The sequence below is a fragment of the Protopterus annectens genome, chromosome 2.part1, assembly GCF_019279795.1.
Source record: "Protopterus annectens isolate FY-2018-M chromosome 2.part1, PAN1.0, whole genome shotgun sequence".
Classification (NCBI taxonomy): Eukaryota; Metazoa; Chordata; order Ceratodontiformes; family Protopteridae; genus Protopterus; species Protopterus annectens.
Window position 1 is genome coordinate 62,348,621 of NC_056729.1, and position 20,221 is coordinate 62,368,841.

General features: G+C 41.8%; 1 protein-coding gene across 1 annotated transcript in view; it reads left to right on the forward strand.

Moving 5' to 3' along the window:
• The first annotated feature begins 392 nt into the window (after positions 1 to 392).
• The window catches only part of LOC122793970 (sodium- and chloride-dependent transporter XTRP3-like), a 438,952-nt gene continuing 419,123 nt past the window's right edge, over positions 393 to 20,221 (forward strand). Inside the window, exon 1 of the mRNA XM_044062027.1 lies at positions 393 to 553. Coding sequence (XP_043917962.1) covers positions 433 to 553 — 121 coding nt within the window. The 5' untranslated portion in view covers positions 393 to 432. The remainder of the gene's footprint in view (positions 554 to 20,221) is intronic.

The window sequence follows — 20,221 nt, forward strand, 5'->3', positions numbered from 1 at the left end:
GTAATAAATTCCCCTTTCATGAGGATCAGACCCTGTACCTTGTGTTTGTGAGGTAAACGTTAACCATTATGCCAACTGCTTAGTCCTGGAGCTGTAACCAAAGTCTAACATTTTAAAGAGAACTGATGTGCAATATCAATATTATAGGCATACTATATGAATATCAAACCTACCTAGTTTGTTGGTTGTCCTAAAATGACTTCAGAAAGCATAGCTTAGCTACTTTACAGAACACTGCTTTGGCTCCTGTATGCATTTTTTATTTCATTGCCTATAATATTTTCCGCAGGGTTCCTTTATATTTCACATAATAGGCTTAGGAATGAAACCTTGGTAACTGCTTTCAGAACCCTTTTGCCTTCCTATGAAGAGTGTTTCCTGAAAGTGTGCTTAGAAGGTCATTCAGCAGCAGGGATACAGAAGTTGTCAGAGATGACAGAGAACAGACAAGCATGGGACAATTCTCTACAATTCTTCTTTGCTTGTATTTCCTTTGCTGTGGGACTTGGGAATGTTTGGCGTTTTCCATATTTATGCCAGATGCATGGAGGGGGTAAGTAGACTTATTTTATCATGATATTTTTGCATGGTATTATGGCACCTAGGATGTTTTTGCATAGTAAAAATGTAAATTAAGCAACAGACTATAACACTTTTTTTAATTGGTTACAATATGTTATTACTTGATATAGACAACAAGCAACAGTTGGATAAATAAATGAGCCTGATATGTTTTTTTTGTAGCCCTTGTAATTCCTCAGCACACTGCAGAACTCATTCACAAGCTTTGCACAATTATTAACTACTTAAGTTTTGTGGTGATTCAGCAACATCTACAACAAAACATACATATTTGTAGGTTATATTCCTCCTTGTGTGTGCAGTTTGCATGAAAGGTTCATTTGCACAAGAGCTAATTATTTTTCTGCTAATCACTTTGCTTATCAGCTGTATGCCACTCCAATTTCCTTCACATATGTTTCATAAGCAGGGAGCTCTGCCTTGTATGAGAGGGTGTTGTTTTTACGTGCTGTTGGTAGTGCCTTAAAGATCATGTCTACAGGTAAGAAACAACCTCTTGTTTTATATAAAAAGCAAGTGCTTGGGTGCATCATTATGCACCTATTTAAAAATAAAACCACTGTAAAATTTGGTTCGGAATGCGAAAGACAAAATATACTATGTTTACAGCATGAGTACTCATGGGCAAGCAGGTGGTAATTACATCACTTTGGGTTCCATTTGTAATTATACTCGATTGGTGTAGGTAAGTAATTGTAAATTAGTTATGTAATTGTCAAACTGTTAAATTAACAATCTGGCAAAAAAATAATCAATAGTTTTTTATGTATGCAGTGGACAGCATAATTAGAAGAGAACTGAACACATGGTAATTCATGCAAATAGGGCAATTAATCAAATTTTCAGAAAACCTTACAAGTTAAAGAATAGGATATACACTAAGCACTGCAGTAAGGTTGATTTTAGACACTGGCTAACTTGAATCATTGGTACCTTATTTTCTGCATATGTGCCCACAGACAATAGTAGGAACTACCTTATCTTTTAAAGAAACAGATTGTACAGATTTCAGTTATCCTGTATCCCATACTAAGTCATTTTTAACACAACTTATTATCACAAAGTTAGGGGTCTCTGGTTGCAAGATTAATAAGAGAAGGTCTATAGTTGGCATCTTCAAGCATAATGCTTTTTCACCTTTTTTGTAGCCCAATTCCACATGTACAGGTAGGTCTGAACTTCATGTAGTTTGACTATTTCTCTACTACACTTGACTGTGATGGTTCTAGCAAAATTCCCTGAATTGTAGTTTGTCAAGTAACATTTAAGCAAACCACTGCTGAATGAAACCAGACTTGCTGACTGAAGATTATTTTCAAGATAAATGGTTTTCTGCAGGTGATGGAACGTTTCACAGTCACCAAGCAGAGGACCGTGTCCTCTAACCCACTCCAGCTTATATAACAAATTCTGAAACCTCTACACCTTCAGGAAGAGGTCATAGACCGCATGATGTTTTACTGCCTATACTGCAGCAATAACACACAGTGCCTTGACTGAAAACAGTAACGCAGCAATCTTTTACCAAGATGCTATATTTTTATGACAAAACAGAAAGCAGCTGTCAGTCAGGTTCATAGGTTCATAGGTTGGTACTAGGCTATTGGCCCTAGGGCCTATACAAGCCTAGCCATAACAATTCCGTGGCTATTTCTTACCACACTATTTACTTCCCTGGACCCCTGTCTAGCAGGGCGACTAACGTGATCCCGGGGTCTAACATCCTTTTTAGAAACATTGCTTGGCATGACATACTACTACTAAATACAGCCGCTAAAATTATTCTGTTAATTACTCTAGTCTTTCTTCTTCTTTATCTTTGAGCCCTTCTTTGGTCACAGATTATTGTTATTTACCTGTTACGTTATCTGTGATTCATATCAACCTACCCTCTTTCCTATACATGTTTAAATATTTCTCAAAAATATCCTAAGAAAAAGCTTATTTTATAGTTACAGAGAACAAAAACACTGTTCTGTCAATACTGACAATACTGCACAAGGTCCTCTATGAAAACAGTATATGCAACAGAAACTGTTAACCAAAGACTATCACTCTATGGCATACAAACCTTTCATAAATCTGTCACTTCTGCAAGGCACTATATCCTTTATTAGCAATAAACAAATAAATAAAAAGCAGCTCTGTGGAATAGAGGAATAAATCCCTGACTATGTCACAGGTAATCCTAGTTCAAGCACCAGCTTGGGTGCCCATAGGAGTTGGTGCAGGCAGATGGGAATGGGCAGTTGTTACTGACTCACCCATGCTGTGTGGAAGGGGGTAGCTCTGGCTCACCATATGGGTGACACCTAGTGGGAGCATTGGGTGTTCAATTCATGGAGCATGAGCCCAACAAGTTCACACTACCATATGCAAAAGGCACAGTAAGGCAAAGATAATTGACAATGTAGAGGCATGCTTTCCTTCAGGCCATATCTATAGCTGAGCTTGGAAATGCCACCACAGTGAAAGGGGGGGTGCTCCACCAGACAAGAGGTTAGGCTGCCTCACAGGAATAGCATGCTGGTGTGCACACTACCCCTACTCTCTCTTTGAAGCAGATGAGGTGAATAGGGATTCCCAGGCAAGAACAAATGGGCTGCAAGGCTCCTGGCTTGTCCAGGGATTCTTGGTTCCTGCTAGCATGGAACAAATGGGCCAGATGGGTGCAGGCAGAGAAGCCACTGGGTTCAGTTCTGTTGAGGGATAAAAACGTAAATTAGTACAATATTTGTTATAAAGTATCATTTTAACACTATGGAATGCCTGACAAGATGATTTAGAGAAATCACTGCTGGATTGAGTGCCTACAGATCAGAACTCTGCAAAATGATACAAAATAGCATTTTCTAAACACAACAATCACAATAGTTTATAATTATCATAAAATATAGATGGATAGTTCTTGAAAGTTGACCAACTATACATACAATTTCCTTTTCACTTAAATAATAATAACAGTGATAATAATGATAATAATAATAATAATAATAATAATAATAATAATAATAATAGTAATAGTCATTGTAATAACAACCAGCCAACTAGAAGGAGAAGAACCCTGCCCTCACAACTCATCAAGCAAGGTCAAATGGACTTTGACTACTTTATCTGCACAAACCAATGGCTTTACAGTATGCAAGTGATGAAGAAAATGGGTTTATATATTTCTGCCTTTTGCTGCCTTCTGCTGAGTATTGTCTCTTTTTCTCCACCCACCAAGCTGACCCATTTTTCCCTCTCAGCCAGCTAAGGGTCAGGTTAATGACAGAGAGTGAGACAGGGCATCATACTGTGGATGGACAGATTATGCCCTACACACCCATGCCAATTCCATGCTTGCTCTTGGAGCTGTTGATTGGACAGGTGAACATTCTCATGTTTCTGGTGACATGCCTATATGGAGGCCCCACCCTTGAGGATTATTCAGTGGAGCAGTGCAAGGCCATGATCTACATCTATGGTAACATGCCACCTGCTACTGTGGCCTACCCTTTTACAACCTAATGTGTTCTCTACCACACTTTTCTGTACATGCCGACAACACAGCAGCTGCATTCCTTCTGGGTACTTTATCCCCATCCCGCACCTTAGAGACAGAGTGAGGGGCCTAGTTACCACAGAGCTGATACAGGATTAATTTTAGTAACACACATTGCTGAGTATTGTTACACAAACGTGGTAAGTAGGAAGCAGTAGTGGTTTTGGTGGCACAGAGTGTAAAAATAATTCACAAAAAATTCATGCCCATTTAAAAGCTCCACTGTCAATTATGTGGTATTATGACACCTTATTACATAGCAGAAGTAAAAGCTACAAGTTAAATTAAACAAATTTATAAGCACATTAACATACACCCTGGAGGGCATCATTACCCTTAGAGAATGGAGTCTCTGTAAACTTGTTGTCTTTTACTTGCTTATTTTTTTTTACTCTTTTTTTTTAATATATTTTTGATGTAAAATAGTTTCTCTGCCTCATGTTTCAAACTTGCTGTAGTATATGTTAATGGTGTTGGAGGAAGCATTTTACATCCAAAATATAACACTTTAAAAAATAACCAGGTATTTACTTAATTATTTGGTCCCTTACTCCAAAATTGTTTGGTCCGTTGGCAGTCATTGGAGATTGTTGTTACTAAATAATGACATACATTTAAGTTTCAGACTTTTATTTCCTTTAAAAAATTCATGCTAACACAAATCCTTTACTAAAGCAAATTTGTAATTTTATAAAAGCAATGATTAAGATCTGTTTCACCGTTAGAGCCTCTGTTCCCCCTTTATTTTAGGCTCTATCCAGATTTTTTCAGCTGAAAAGTCCAGAGGTATGCAAACCTCTATACTCCTGCTGCTGCCAGCAATCATCTCACTCACTCATACGCACAGATCTCTGCTACAGAAAATGCATGCTAATGGAAACCGTTATTCTAGCAACTTTCTAAGTTTATAACAGCAATATTTAAAATCCTTCTCTTTTTACTTGCATTCCAAATACCGTCGGCATTGAGTACTTGAAGGAATACCTTGGGTCACAATCAGACTATTCATCTAGTCAGATCAATCTAATATGTTTGTTTACAGAATTGATATTGGAGAACAGTATATTTTTATTTAATGGTGTGTCCTATGTACAAAAAATGGGAGTAGCCATGGGTACTCTATATGCCAATTCCTATGCCAATCTTGTGATGGCACAATGGGAAATGGAGCATGCCCTGAATCATGTACTATTCAAGAAATATCTGTATTATTATAAAAGATTTGTGGATGATATATTTCTGTTATGGACAGGTGATATTGTAACTCTTCAATAGTACCTGTTGTATCTAGAGTCCACCACTTCTTTTTTGAGGCATGCACATCTCATTTGAACAGATCACTTTCTTAGATGTTACACTTATTAGAATTAATGGTTGAATATGTACTGGAATCTATAAGAAACCTTGTTGGAGAAATAAAAGGTCAAGCTTTATGCCTGTCACAGCTCACTAACGATGGAGACACAATAGAAACATCCTCTAAAGAACTAATGAGTGAATTTAAACATCAAGGTTATAAGAATAAAGAATGTGAACATGTCTTGATAGTAGAAAGAAGGCATAGGGGGAAACATAATTTCTCAAAAGATGCTACTCTTGAGAGTGTTCAAAAGACTGATGCACGGGGGACTGATTGTAGATTGATCCTTCTTTTTACCTCTGGCAACAAAGATATATTGAGTATTATCAATAAGAATTGGCATATTTTGACAACCGATGTAGATATCAATTGAATAGTAGGACTGAGACCCAGGATTACATATAAGAATTATACACCCCTAAGAACAAGGCTTTGTTATTTGCACTTCACAAGAACATTTGAATATAAGTAAAAAGAGTGGGATGTTTGGTTGTGGACACTGTAATATGTGCTCATATATGGCCAATAAGGATACATTTACCCACCCAACTATTGGGAGACAGTATAAGTTTACTTTTTATGCAGATTGCTCGGCCAGTGACTTAGTATATTTGGTATGTTGTACTGTGTGCTTCAAATTTTATGTTGGCAAGACCAACAGGACATTGAGAGAGAGGGTTAAGGAACATGTATATAAGATCAAGAAATGTGACACTTCCATTGCAACTGCCAAACATGTTTTACAAGCAGGACCGCAGCATAGTTTTGAGTTTTATGTCCTCCAAGTCATGGGTAAGAGCCATAGAATGGGCAACAACAGTAATAGGACTGAGAAAATGGAGCAAAAATGGATCATCAGACTACAAGCTGATAAATATTATGGTCTTAATGATGCCATCTCTCTCAAACTATTTTTAAAGGACAGACCCCTTGTTCACAAATAATGATTTGCTTTTGGAGTGTATAAGTCATCAGACTTATAATGTGAGTGCACACATACACAAGAGCTTTTTTTGTTTATATATATATGTTTTATTGTAATTAATGTTCTATTGTATGAATACATGCAGCAATGCATTGTCAGAGTATTATCTCTTTAAAATCTTTGACCTTTCTTTTGCAGTCACGTGGTTCCATGAAGTTTGCTGTACTATGGCTTATGCATTGCATTAGAAACAGGTTGTTTTTGCATACATCCATGCAGAGATTAATTATTTGTACACATACAGCAAGTAAGTGCATATCAGGTTATATATTTTAAGACCTTGATTATATTTCTTGCAGACTTCTATGATAAGATCCGTAGGCTGTTTCGGCTATGTTTGTACACATTACATTAGAGCTTAGGACATCTTGTATACATTATATTAGAGCTTAGGAAGTCTTGTATATGTTATATTAGAGCTTAGGATGTCTTTTATTAACTTTTTATTATGTGTTTCCCTGTCAGTGTTTATTATTCACTGCATTCAGTTGTATACATAGCATAATTCATTTACTGCAAGGTGTTGAAGTTAATTATTAATTTATGTATTTATTCATTTGCATTGGTTAGTACTGCGGTGGTGGTGCTGCGGTAGCGTTGTCGCCTCACAGTAAGATGTTGTCCTGTTCGATTCTCAGCTAGAGTGTCTTCTGTGTGGAGACATGCGTGAATGGGCGTACCTTCGTTGAAGGTTGTGTGTCAGGGCCGGCAACTCTGCACATAAAAATCTTCTGCCAATCATTAGTGGACTGGAGTTCTGCTGTGGCGACCCCTAACCAGGAAAAGCCAAAAGGCACAACAACAACATTAATTTGCATTGGTTGCGATTTCTGGTTGGTTTTGACATGGCTTTTAAATGTTACATTTCGTTGGATTTAATTGATGTCTGAAGAAGTGTTAGTCACAACGCAAAAGTGCTCACATTATTTAATAAAGTCCTTCTGTTTTTAACATATTTGGCGTATCTTGAGATCCTGGCCTGTGTTGCAGTTGAGCAGTGTGTTTAATTGCTACTGTTTTACTTTGTACTTGCTCAACTTCTTTATCCTGGCAACACGTGCTGGATTTTTTGATTCAATATTTAAAATCCATCCTTATTTTCCACCCTTTGTTCCCCTGTTATTTTTGTCTCTGTCCAGATTTCTGGTGCTAAGTGGTTGAGAGGTATGGTCGAGAGGTGCAGAAATTTCTTAATTGATGCTGCTGCTGCCGGGGGGGGGGGGGTAGCTTGTTTGCTCTCACTCTCTCTCTCTCTCTCTCTCTCACACACACACACACACACACACACACACACACACACACACACACACACACACAGTCTCTTCTGCTTTTGTGCATGCATTCACTCACACATGCAGACAGCAACTTAAAGACACACACACACACACACACACACACACACACACACACACACACACACACACACACACACACACACACACACACACACACACTGTTTTTCCTGTTTCATTTATTTTTTTTACAGTTGCTAAACAGGAAAAGCACTAATTAGAGAGTGTAAAATAGCTCAATCAATCTCTCTCTTACTCATACACGCATTCACACTTACAGGCATAAACACACACGCACACACTTTTTTATTTTACACTCGCTAAACAGCTATAGCACTGCTTAGCGAGTGTAAGATAATGGTGGCTGTTAGTTTTTTTCTGTCTGAGCTCCATGGCAGCTTGATATAGTGCCATGAAGCGGCAGACTTATTTTTCAGTGGATATTACTTGTACATCAGTACCCTGCTGGAGAATGCTCGCTGTCCAATCAGGGTGCTGACGTACAGTTGGCCCATTCTCTAAGCTACTTTTAATGGGAAGTCAGGCAGCTTGACTGACTATTGCAGCATTTCTGTCAAAAGATATAGTGCTGATGAAGAAATTGAAAGTCATTGTGGTGATTGCTAAATCACACTACACATGCCAAGTGTTCTTGATATGCATTATAATTATTTCTGTCTTGATTAACTACACAGTTTAAGGTGTACTCTACTCTAGGAGAAATCAATAGTCAGTCAATGTGAAGAAAGAGTGACATCACTCACAGGTTTGGGTGTATTTTAAGTTATTAAGTGTTAGATAAATTGAGTTGAATTTAAACAGTACACTGGTTAAAAAAGGTTTAAAAGTTGACTTTCATCCACTGTGTTTTAACTGACTACATCCTACATGATAGGATTTCTTGTTAAGATAGATTCTATTATAGATCCTAATAACATTTGCTTTACTTTTTTTTCTTGCTGCTACCATGTTTACATATTCAATAAAGTAAAGGTTTAGCTCTTGTGCTTGCCTTGTTCACTCTGAATGTCCCTGTTGAAATGCCTACCTTTAACCTAAATAATGTAAGAAAAGTAACAAAGACGTTATGTGCTCACTATAACGTTCCATGTGAGTTGTTCATCTCGCCTTCATTCTTACAGATGGGTTCCCGAGTCGGCCTACTAAAAAGCTCGAGGTCTTCAGACAGCTCGAGGCCAAGTCCCTATCCCATGATGCACCTTGAGTTACCTCAGATCTTGTCTGCTGCCTCTAGCAATACCATATGCCATTCTATCACTTTTTTTAGATAAAAAACATAGAAAGATAGAGCAACCATGATAAAACTAGTATCACGATCCTCAAAAAACCCTGAAGGGGGTAGGAGGGTGGGAAGTAAGAATGAAGGTGAGGTGAACAACTCACATGGAACGTTATGGTGAGTACATAACTTCTTTATGTGAAGTTGTTCTATCTCGCCGTTCATTCTTACAGATGGGTAGCGTCCCAAGCACCATCTTTCTCGGGTGGCTCACGGGAGTATGTTATTCAGGACAGTAGAACCAAAGGAGGCCCTGTCCCTGGAGGCCCTATCAACTTTGTAATGAGTGATAAAGGTATGAGGTCTTGACCAAGTGGCTGCTGCACAAATATTGCCTATAGGAAGCCTAGCAGAAAAAGCAGAGGATGTGGACACTGCTCTGGTAGAATGAGCCTTAATTCTGTGTTGTAAATGTAAATTGGCAGCTGAGTAAGTGAAAGTGATGCAATCAGATAACCATTTAGTGTTGTTTTTGCCACTGGCATACCTTTCCTAGAATCTGAAAATCTGAAAAGGAAGCAAAAAGTTGTTCTGATCTTTTGAACTCTTTGGTTCTATCCAGGTAAAATCTGAGCTGTCTATGAACATCAAGCTTGTGCAGCATATACTTTAAGTTGTTGGTGTGTTTGGGGAAAAACATTGGTAAATCTATGATTTGGTTAAGGTTAGCTTCAGTACAAACTTTAGGTAAGAATGAAGGATTTGTTCTCAGGGACACTCTGTCAGCATGAAAAACCAAATACGGAGGTTTTATGGACAATGCCTGTAGCTCTGATACTCTTCGGGCTGATGTGATGGCTACTAAAAAGATAGACTTCCAAGACAAAAATTTCAAATCACATGAGGAAGCTGGCTCGAAAGGTGGGAGAATAATGCATGAAAGCATAAAATTTAGGTTCCATGGGGTATAATGGGATTTCACTGGTGGTCTGAGGTGGAAGATCACTTTGAAAAAGGCTTTGGATAGCTTGTGTGACATTATGTTCAATTCTTCAAAGCCAAGATGAAAATTAGAGATGGCGGCAATGTGTACCCGAACTGTAGCTGCCGCAGCTCCTTTGTTGAAAAGCATAGTCAAGAATTCTAATATAGAGGAAATGGGGGCTTGGTAGGGATCAATGTTATTCTGAGAAGCCCATATAGAAAATCTCCTCCATTTGCTAATGTACAACTTCCTAGTAGAGGATTTATGAGAAGATATTAAAATATGTTGCATTTCGTTTGAGAGGTTATGGAACCTGGCTGTGTTGGGAATTGGTCCAGCCAAGCTGTCAATTTTAGGCACTGAAGAGAGGGATGAAGAGCCCCCAATGAATGCATCAGAAAGTCTGGAACTGGGTCCAGAATCCAAGGTTCTTCCAACAGATGAAGTCGAAGGAAGGGGAACCAAATCTGATGAGGCCAGTGAGGGGCTATTAGAATGATGGTCCTTCCCAGGGCTTTTGCTTTCTGTAGTATCAAAGGAATTGGAGGGAATGCATAGAGGAGACCCGGAGGCCAATAGTGTATGAGTGCACCCCTTGGGGAATCTCCAGGAGGGGGAATCAGGGCAAAGTAGCTTCTGCATTTTGAGTTCATGTGGGGAGCAAAAAGACCGCAGCAAGGCTGGCCCCATCTGTGGAATATTCTCTCCACTATCTCTTTTTTGAGGGACCACTCGTGAGGCAACAAAATTACCCTGCTCAGTTTGTCTGCAATCACGTTGGATTTCCCCAGGATGTGCATTGCTATCAGAAAGCGCTGAGTGGATGCAGCCCACTGCCATACTCTTAGGACCTCTCGACAAAGGGGATAGGACCTGGTTCCTCCTTGTTTGTTCAAGTACCAGACCACTGACATGTTGTCCGTCTGAATTGCAATTGTCCCCAGAGGGAGAGAGTCCTGAAAGTACTGCAATGCTAAAAGTACCGCTCTCATCTCCAGAACATTGATATGCAGATGTGTCTCCTGTTCGGTCCATGTGCCTTGGGCTGTTCTTCCCTGAAAATGCCCCCCCCACCCTATCAGGGAAGCATCTGAGGTCACTATGGCCGATGGTGAGGGTAGGATAAAAGGACGACCAATCGTTACTTGAAGAGAGGTCAACCACTACCGAAGATCCTTTTTGCATGTGTTTGTTACTATAATGAGATGAGATATTGGGAGCTCTTGATAAGACAATTGAGTGAACAGCAGCCATTGTAGAATCCGCATGTGCATGTGACCCAATGGTATCACTATTATTGCTGATGCCATCATCCCTAACAACTTTAGCACTTCTGATGCTGGAGCCTTGTCTCTGTATATGATGTTCTGGATTTGCTGACGAAGGAGTAATATCCTTTCTGCTGGAAGTTTAAAAGTGGTGGTGGTGGTGTCCAATTCTGGTCCGATAAAAATGATATGTTGCGATAGCGACAAGGCAGATTTTTCTGAATTTATTGTAATGCCCAGTTGATTGCAAAGAGTAAGAGTGATGTCCCTGGCTTATATTAGCTGATGCCTGGTGGTGGCAGTGAGGAGCCAATCATCTAAGTACGGAAACACCTGGAATCCTAAATGCCTCAGGTGAGCCGTGACCACTGCCAAGCATTTGGTGAACATTTTGGGGGCTGTAGTGAGACCAAAGGGCAGGGCTCAAAACTGGTAATGATTGGCTCCCAGCCAGAAGCGCAGATGATCCCTGGATGGTCTGGCCATTTTTATATGGTAGTACCCATCCTGGAGATCTATCATGGACATCCAATTGTCTTTTTCTAAGAAGGGAAATATCGACTGAAGTGTGACCATCCAGAACTTCTCTTTCTTGACAGATCATTTAGTTTGCTGAGGTCCAAAATAGGTCTCCAGTCCCCTGTCTTTTTTGGAACTAAAAAGAATCTTGACTAAGTTCCGGATCCTGTCTGGTCTGCTGAGACTCGTTGGATGACTCTTTTTGTTAGCAATGTTTGGACTTCTACTGTTTCTTGTTCCCTGTAACTGGGTTGAATGTCTGGGATTTTTGTTGTCAATGGAGGGGGGATGGCAAAGGGAATAATATATCCTCTGGAAACTATACTTTGTACCCAGTTGTCATTTGTTATTTTGAGCCAGGTGTCTGGATACAAAGAAAAGTGACCCCGACTGCCTCCAGAGTAGGGCAGTTGGGCCTTCTTTCAGGAGCGCTGATAGGGCTTCCCAAAGAACTGGTCTCTGTCGCCCTGGATTTGTGGACCCCCTCTGCCGCCAGGGTGGCGTCTTCCATTATTGACCCCTCCTCTGCTCCTGGAGGGGTGTTCACCACATGTGTCCAGAAAGGCTCCTTGGGCTTTTCAGAACCACATCTTCCCTCCCTTTTGACCCTTGGGATAGGGTCTAGTAGGGGTAGAAAAATGGACTCTGACGGCAGACAGAGTCTTTCCTTTCTGCTCACACCTGGTCAAAGTTTCCTTAACTTTGGGCCCAAAAAGGGACGAGCCATCAAAAGGGGTGTTGACAAAGGATGACTTAAAGGGCTCCGCAAAGGAACATAAGCGCATCCAGGAGTGTCTCCTGAGAGCAATTCCTGTACCTGCTGCCCTACTTGTTCCATCAGCTGGATATGAAATGAGAGGCATGGATGAGTTCACTATGGAATTAAGGGTAGCAAGCTGGGAGGCAACTTTGTCTGAAGCTCCTTCAGCTACTGAACCCTGAAGAGTATTTCCAAGCTCTTTTAGGAGGTCTCTTTGCAATCTTGTAAAACATGTAAGATAGTTCAGTGAACGCATAGCAAAAGTAGCTGAACTATACATGCGCTTCCTGTATCTATCCATGCTCCTCGAGTCTCTGTTAGGAGGATGGATAGAGGAAGAAGTTTCAGACATCTCCTTTTTGGTGGCTGCCGCCACCACCATGGTATTAACAGGCACTCCCTTAGTGAGAAAAGACTTGTCCTGAGGGGCAGAAATAAATTTATTGGGCCTCCTAGGGACAGACTCCATAGTGTCCGGAGACTCCCATGCCCTTCGTGAGACCAGCTCCATGAGTTCATCAAAGGACGGAGACATCCAAGAGGTGGAGGGTTGAGACCCGAAAGCCTTCAGGAGAACCAACTCATCTTCAGTAGGGTTCGTGGGCTTCCAGCCACCCCTCTACTTAAGGATTTCTAATATATCTGCAAATGACATATCTTCAGAGTGGGACCATGGGGACCCTTCTGATTCATCTAAGTCGGTGTCAGATGTGAGAGACTCCTGTGGGGAGTCCAGATGCTTCCTCTTGCAAATTCTCTTCCTGGGAACCTCATCAGTGGGAACTTCTGGTGAGGTCTCGGAAGAGCAGGGGCCACCCAGTGGGGCTTCCTGAGGCTCAGGGTCTCTATGCTTTAAAGGGATCTGAGAGGCAGAAGTGGACACAGGCACTTTTGGGGAGGAGGTAGTGGGTCCTGAAGTTGTGGATGTCCTGGGGGACATTATTCTCCTCATGGCTTCAACGGCACCTCTGCCCCGATGAGAAGGAATCGCTGGATCCAAAGAAACCACTGATCCCCTCAGCACTGAAACAGTGGGCTCCAAACCAGAGGTAGGAGCCAAACTCATCCAAGCCGAGGCCCTGAGATGCAAAGTTGGGAACTGACAGGTCAGTCCAACTATCCTCCCCAGACCCGACCAGAGAGTGTCATCTCCTAGACTCCTCAATGGGCGCCGAAGAAGTTTGAGTGAATGGAACTGATGGCACTGGAGCAGGCGTTGGCTCCAAAGGCTACACAATCATCAGTTCCAACTCCTCTGGCTCCAAAGGACTGGTATGGCTTACAGGAGGAAAAGAAGTAGATGGAATAGCAGTTTTCGGTTTCGAAACTGCTTGGGTCGGAACCGATAAAAATTTAGCAAAAGCTTTTGCCTGTAGCAACTTCTGCAGCACACAATCCACATCCAAATCAGATAGGCTAATCGAGGACCGAGATGAGTGGATGAAGGGTGGTACTGACTGCAGTATAGGAGATTTCAATACTTCGGATACCGGTTCCAGGACTGGTGACTGGAGCCGAAAGGACAGGATGCTCGGCTACGAAAGCTGTGGAGCTGATGTCGATGTTTTTTTAAATTTCGATGAGTCCATTGAAGAAGTCTTAGAGGACTTAGAAGATATGGGAGATTGACTAATTTTATCCTGGTTGCCCAAAGCTTCCTGAAAGGAAGATTTTATCAGTCATCTGTCTATCAGTTTTCTTTTCCTTTCATGCAAAACTCTACTTGAAAAGGAATGGCAAATGGAGCAACTCTCTTGCAAATGCAAGGCACCCAAACAATAGACACAGTTTACATGACTATCAGTCACTGACATCTTTTGTTCACACTTCGGACATTTTTTAAACCCAGACTTGGGATGTTTGTCTTTATCCTGGTCAGCCATAACACTATCTACTATACTAAGAAGACTTGAATTATCCAACAAGAATGTACACACACACAAACTTTAACAATTTCAAAATACACTATAACATAAGCAGTAAGTAGCCCCTAAAAAACAATGGGCTGCATATGGATAAATGTATAAACACACACACACACACACACACACACACACACACACACACACACACACACACACACACACACACACACACACACACACACACACACACACACACACACACACACACACACACACACACACACACACACACACACACACACACACACACACACACACACACACCTTACTATCTATAAATGCTTGTAAAACACTATACTAAGCTATTCTAATTATCTATATATAAGGCACACCAAGAAGGGAAGGGAATACTAAAGGCCTATACAAAATGAAGGCCAAAGGGAGAAAGAGAACTACCAAACTTTTAAGCTATGAAAGATCTAAGTTATAACTAGCAATAACTATCAATAAGTATTAATATAAAAGACAGAATTTACACATTTTTTTAGAAAAAAACTATACTGGCCCGAGCTGTGCTAGGAAACCTCCGATCTGTTGCAGCGGAAACTAGATCTGAGGTAACTCAAAGTGCATCATGGGATAGGGACTTGGCCTTGAGCTGGCTGAAGACCTCGAGCTTTGTAATAGGCTGACTCAGAGCCGAGGATCAGCTCCGAACCCATCTGTAAGAATGAACGGCGAGATAGAATAACTTCACGCTATATAATTTGCAAACACAAATACACAACAACTAGCAAGAAAGAATGTAAGCATTTTTTTTTTCTCAAACACCCTATACAAATGAAGACAATAATTACATATACTCTAAAGACAACAATTAACTGAAATGATTGTGAAGACCATTTTCTAAATGTTATGCCCATCAAAGTGGGTATTATAGACATATATACAAAACTAGATATGGACGAATCCCCCACCTGCAGTGCTAAAACTAACACCAACATGGGCTGCCAATTATTTTCTTCTAACACCCACCTACACCTATTGAGCATTATTGCTTTCATATCTGCTGATAGAAAAGTGTAGATGTCATGCCCTCAGCCTATTTTAGGGAAAAATAATATTTAGCTCTCATCCTAACTCCACCAAAATGGTACAGTATTTTATCCTTGTACATTTCCTGGTCAGTATAGGGAAGTGTTAAGATAAATAGAGAGAGAGAGAGAGAGAAAGAAACTCCTCATGTTTACCTTTCTCTTGACAAGATACTTAAAGCTTTGATTTGTATCCTTTCCTCTCCACCTCCTTGATGTCCTTCATGGATGCATCTGCAGTCATAACAAATGGGTTGTCCTGTCGTCAGGCAGCCCTTCGGTCGGCCGGATTCCAAAGTCTGGGTCCGGCTTCGGCTGATGTTGCACTTCACCCGACGTCATCTCTGCTGGTCTTCGGGTATAAAGGCATCAGCCGACGCCATTTTCCCCAGTCTTTCTTGCCGCGTGGCACCCGAAGCAGAAGCTGTTCGCAAGTGCCGGTCGGTCAGATCCAGAGATTACTACTACCGAATACTACTTCGAAGACTTCTAAAAGCTAAGTACCCTGTTGGGGACTCTTTCTTGCCTCAGCCGATGTCAGAAAAAGTCAATAACTGTTTAACTTGTGGGAAACAAATACCTCATAAAGATTTCCACTCTTACTGTCTGCCTTGCTTAGGCCCAGACCACAACGTAGTAGCCTGTTCGGCCTGTGCTTCCTTCAACCGACGAACGCTTAGGCGTCGGTCGGAGTTTGCTGAACAGTTTTTCGGCTCAGATTTTGCGTACATTATGCCGTCGGATCCTCCGACTACCCAAATTGTTAAAAAACGCAAAGAAAAAGACCGACACTCGCGGTCCGCGGTTTCAGCCGAAACCACGGTTAAGCAAGCCGCGAGTGTCTCGGTTTCGGCCGAAACCGAGAAAACCGGTCAATCTTCAGCCGAATCCATGACTACTACTGAGGCTCCTGCTACCTTAGTTGAATCGGCCTCAGAAATTTTACCTACAACTGTGGTTCCTAGTGATTTATCAGACACCATCCCTTTGGATGTCTCTACCCCAGCACGTGGTGCTGCTAGGCCTCCTGCAGCCATGTCTATTAAGGCCTTTGCCAGGGCTAAAGCAGCCAAATCTGTTAAATCAGTGCCTGTTAAGCCCCCCTCACACAGGCCCACTTCAAGTTCACAAATGCTTACTCTGGCAGAAGATTTAATATCCTTAATTAGGGATCCCAATCTCACCCAGACAGGGCCTCTCAGCCCCAGAAAAGAGACCTAGAGCAGAGCCCCGAGCCAGTGTCCTCTGATGATTCTGCGGATGACTCAGACATTACAGACCAGCCAGAGGCTCGCTTTTCTACTTATGAAGATTCCGATGCTGAAGAATCCATTCCAGCTGCCTCTCCACCAGAGGAATTTTCCTTTGGGGAAACCTTACATGCCATGAGAGAACAATTCCAATGGCAGGGACAAGATTTCTCAGATTCAAGAAAAAGGCTTAGGACTTTTCTGCACTTACCACAACATAGGCCCTTAGCTATACCTCCTGTACTGCCTGTTGTGGACGATGCATTTAATGATGTTTGCACTGCTCCTGATTCTTTACCTCCAGCCCCTGCCAAACCAGATAGATTTTACAGGGTGCCAGACACTCATCACCACCTATACAAGGCCCCACTTGCAGATCCCGAAACTATATCCCAGGGGCCTAAGGCAGTAGCCTCGACCACAGCAAAAACCCTATTCCTTCTGAAAGGGAATCCAGGTCCTTAGAGAGATGGGGAAAAAGTTTACACCTCTGCTACTCTCTCAGCTAGAGCTTTAAACTGTCAGTTTCATATGATCCAATACCAAGAGTTTATGCTTGATCAGTTAACTAAAAACTGTCCTCTGATGAATCCTTAGATAAGAAATATGTATTAGAAATGGTGAATAACATCCAACAGGTTAGTAACCATTCCTTAAAATGTGGCTATGATGCACTGGAGGCTTCATTTAGATCAGCCATGACTGGCACAGTGATAAGAAGGCATGCATGGTTGAAAGAACAGGTCTTACCGGATCATGTTAAAGCAAAGCTGTTAGATGCTCCTATGGATAAGGCCAGTCTATTTGGTACACCTGCCCAGCAAGTAATGAAGAAAATGGAAGAAAAGGCAAAATCTGTACAAACAGTTAAAGATTTCTTACAGGTTCAGCCCCCAAGGTTTAGCAGGAACTGGCCTGCCAAAATTGGTCCTTTCCAGACTCCACAAAATCCCAAAGGGGCAGGAATAGACGCTCTAGAGGCAGAAATCAATCCAGAGGAGGTGCCTACAGAGGACGACAGTGGCAAGGCAATAACCGAGGCACAGACACAACCACTGCCACTGCAACAGGACAATCACAGTGACTTGGCTCTGACACCGCCTACCAGGGAGCAAATAGCAGCACCTTTAGGCGGAAAGTTAGCCTTATTTTCGAAAAATTGGCACTATATCACAAAAGACAAGTGGATTTTGCAAACCATAGACCAAGGCTACCGGTTCCACTTCCACACCTTACCAGTAAAAAGAGGAATGCCAAACCTACCTCCAAATCAAAAAATAGAAGCTCTACAGCAGATAGCGGAATTAACAAAGATGAGAGCTGTGGAAAGAGTACCAATAACAGAACAGGGCAAAGGATTCTACTCCAGACTCTTCCTAGTACCAAGAAAAGAGAAAAGTTGGAGACCTATTCTCGACCTGTCCGTCTTAAACACATACATCATTGTCCCAAAATTCAAAATGCTGACCCTACAGCAACTTCTTCCCATGCTGGGCAAGGAGTGTTGGCTGGTAACTCTAGATCTCAAGGAGGCATACCTGCACGTCCCCATTCGACCAAATTGCAGAAGATACCTCAGATTTCTTGCAGGATCAGAGCATTATCAATTCTCAGCATTGCCCTTTGGTTTATCTACTGCACCCAGAGTATTCACAAAATGCCTGGCATCAGTAATCGCTCACTGCAGACTACAGGGAATCCAAATTTATCCATATCTGGACGACTGCCTGTTACAAGCGGACAACAAAAGCAAGCTGACAACAGATTTACAAAGGGTCATTTACTTGCTACAAGCCCTGGGATACACAGTCAATTTACAAAAGTCAAGGCTGATACCATCCCAAACAAGAACATTCTTGGGCGGAATTGGACACAGTAAAACAAATGGCATTCCTAACTGCAGAAAAACAAAAGAACTCCCTCTTTACTTCTTGGCATTAACAAAGCAGAACAAACTAACAGCAAGAAAAGTTCTGCAGGCCTTGGGCTTCATGGCATCATGCATAATCTTGGTCCCACATGCCAGACTGCATATGAGAAAGCTACAGTGGTACCTAAAGAATTTATGGTCTCAGCACAGGCACAGCTTAGAAACAGAAATCCCACTAATCCCATGCCTAAAACAGGAGTTCCTATGGTGGGCTCAAGCATGCCAGTCAAACCCAGGCTTACCCTTCCACAACTTTCGAGCAAGCCAAACCATCACAACAGACGCCTCAGACCTAGGATGGGGGGCGCACATGCTGGACAAATGCATACAAGGATTGTGGACTCAAGACCAGCTGCACCTGCACATAAACCAAAAAGAAATGCTGGCAGTAAAACTGGCAATCCAAAAATTCAGACCATTCCTCAAAGAAGGCCATTTGATGATAAGGACAGACAACACCACAGCCATGTGGTACATCAACAAACAGGGAGGCACTCATTCATACCCCCTATGCAGAATGACATTGGATCTTTGGAATCTGGCTCTCAGCTACAACATCCAGTTACAGGCAATATTTGTGCCGGGAAAAGAGAACACCCTAGCAGACATGTTAAGCAGAACCACCTCGGATGCTCACGAATGGATGCTACACCCGGACATCTTCAAGGCCATCACAAAGAAATGGGGAATGCCACAAATAGATCTATTCGCATCCCCACTCAACCACCAGCTCAAAAAATTCTGCACAAGGACATTCCACCCACTTGCATGGAAGGTGGACTCTCTATCCTTCAGCTGGAAAGGCCTGACAGCATATGCATTTCCACCTCTTCCCTTGATGCACAAGGTACTACTGAAAATCAAAGAGGAACGTCCAAGGATAATCCTGATAGCTCCGAATTGGCCAAGACAACACTGGTACCCATTGCTGAGGAGCATGTCTCGGGAGAGAATGTGGTCAATACCCCTGATGCCTTTGATGTTAACTCAGAACAACTACAACATCTTGCATCCAAACCTAAAAACCTTGCAACTGACTGCCTGGAACATCACATAGCAGCAACTAACCCAGACCTTCCCCAAAGGGTTAAAGACATTATCCTTGAAGCCCACAGACCTTCAACAAGAAGGAACTATGCAGGAAAATGGAAAAGGTTTGTCATTTGGAGTACTGAAAGAGGAAAAGATGTGTCGAACATAGATATTGCTAACATTCTGGAGTACTTGGCAGAGCTTCTACATACAGGCCTGTCCTATTCCTCCATCAAGATACATGCATCAGCTATTTCAGCAGAATACAGCTTCGATCCACCTGTCTTTTCGCATCCTCTACTCAGGCAGTTCCTCAGAGGGATCAAGAATGTAAAACCTCCTAGGAAACCACCATTACCAGCATGGGACTTGAACTTTTGCTAGAAAAGTTGACACTCCCTCCGTTTGAACCAGCAGCAACAGCAGATCTGCAACACCTGTCATGGAAAACTGCTTTCCTACTGGCAATTACCTCAGCAAGGAGAGTTTCGGAACTACAGGCCTTAATGGCAGTG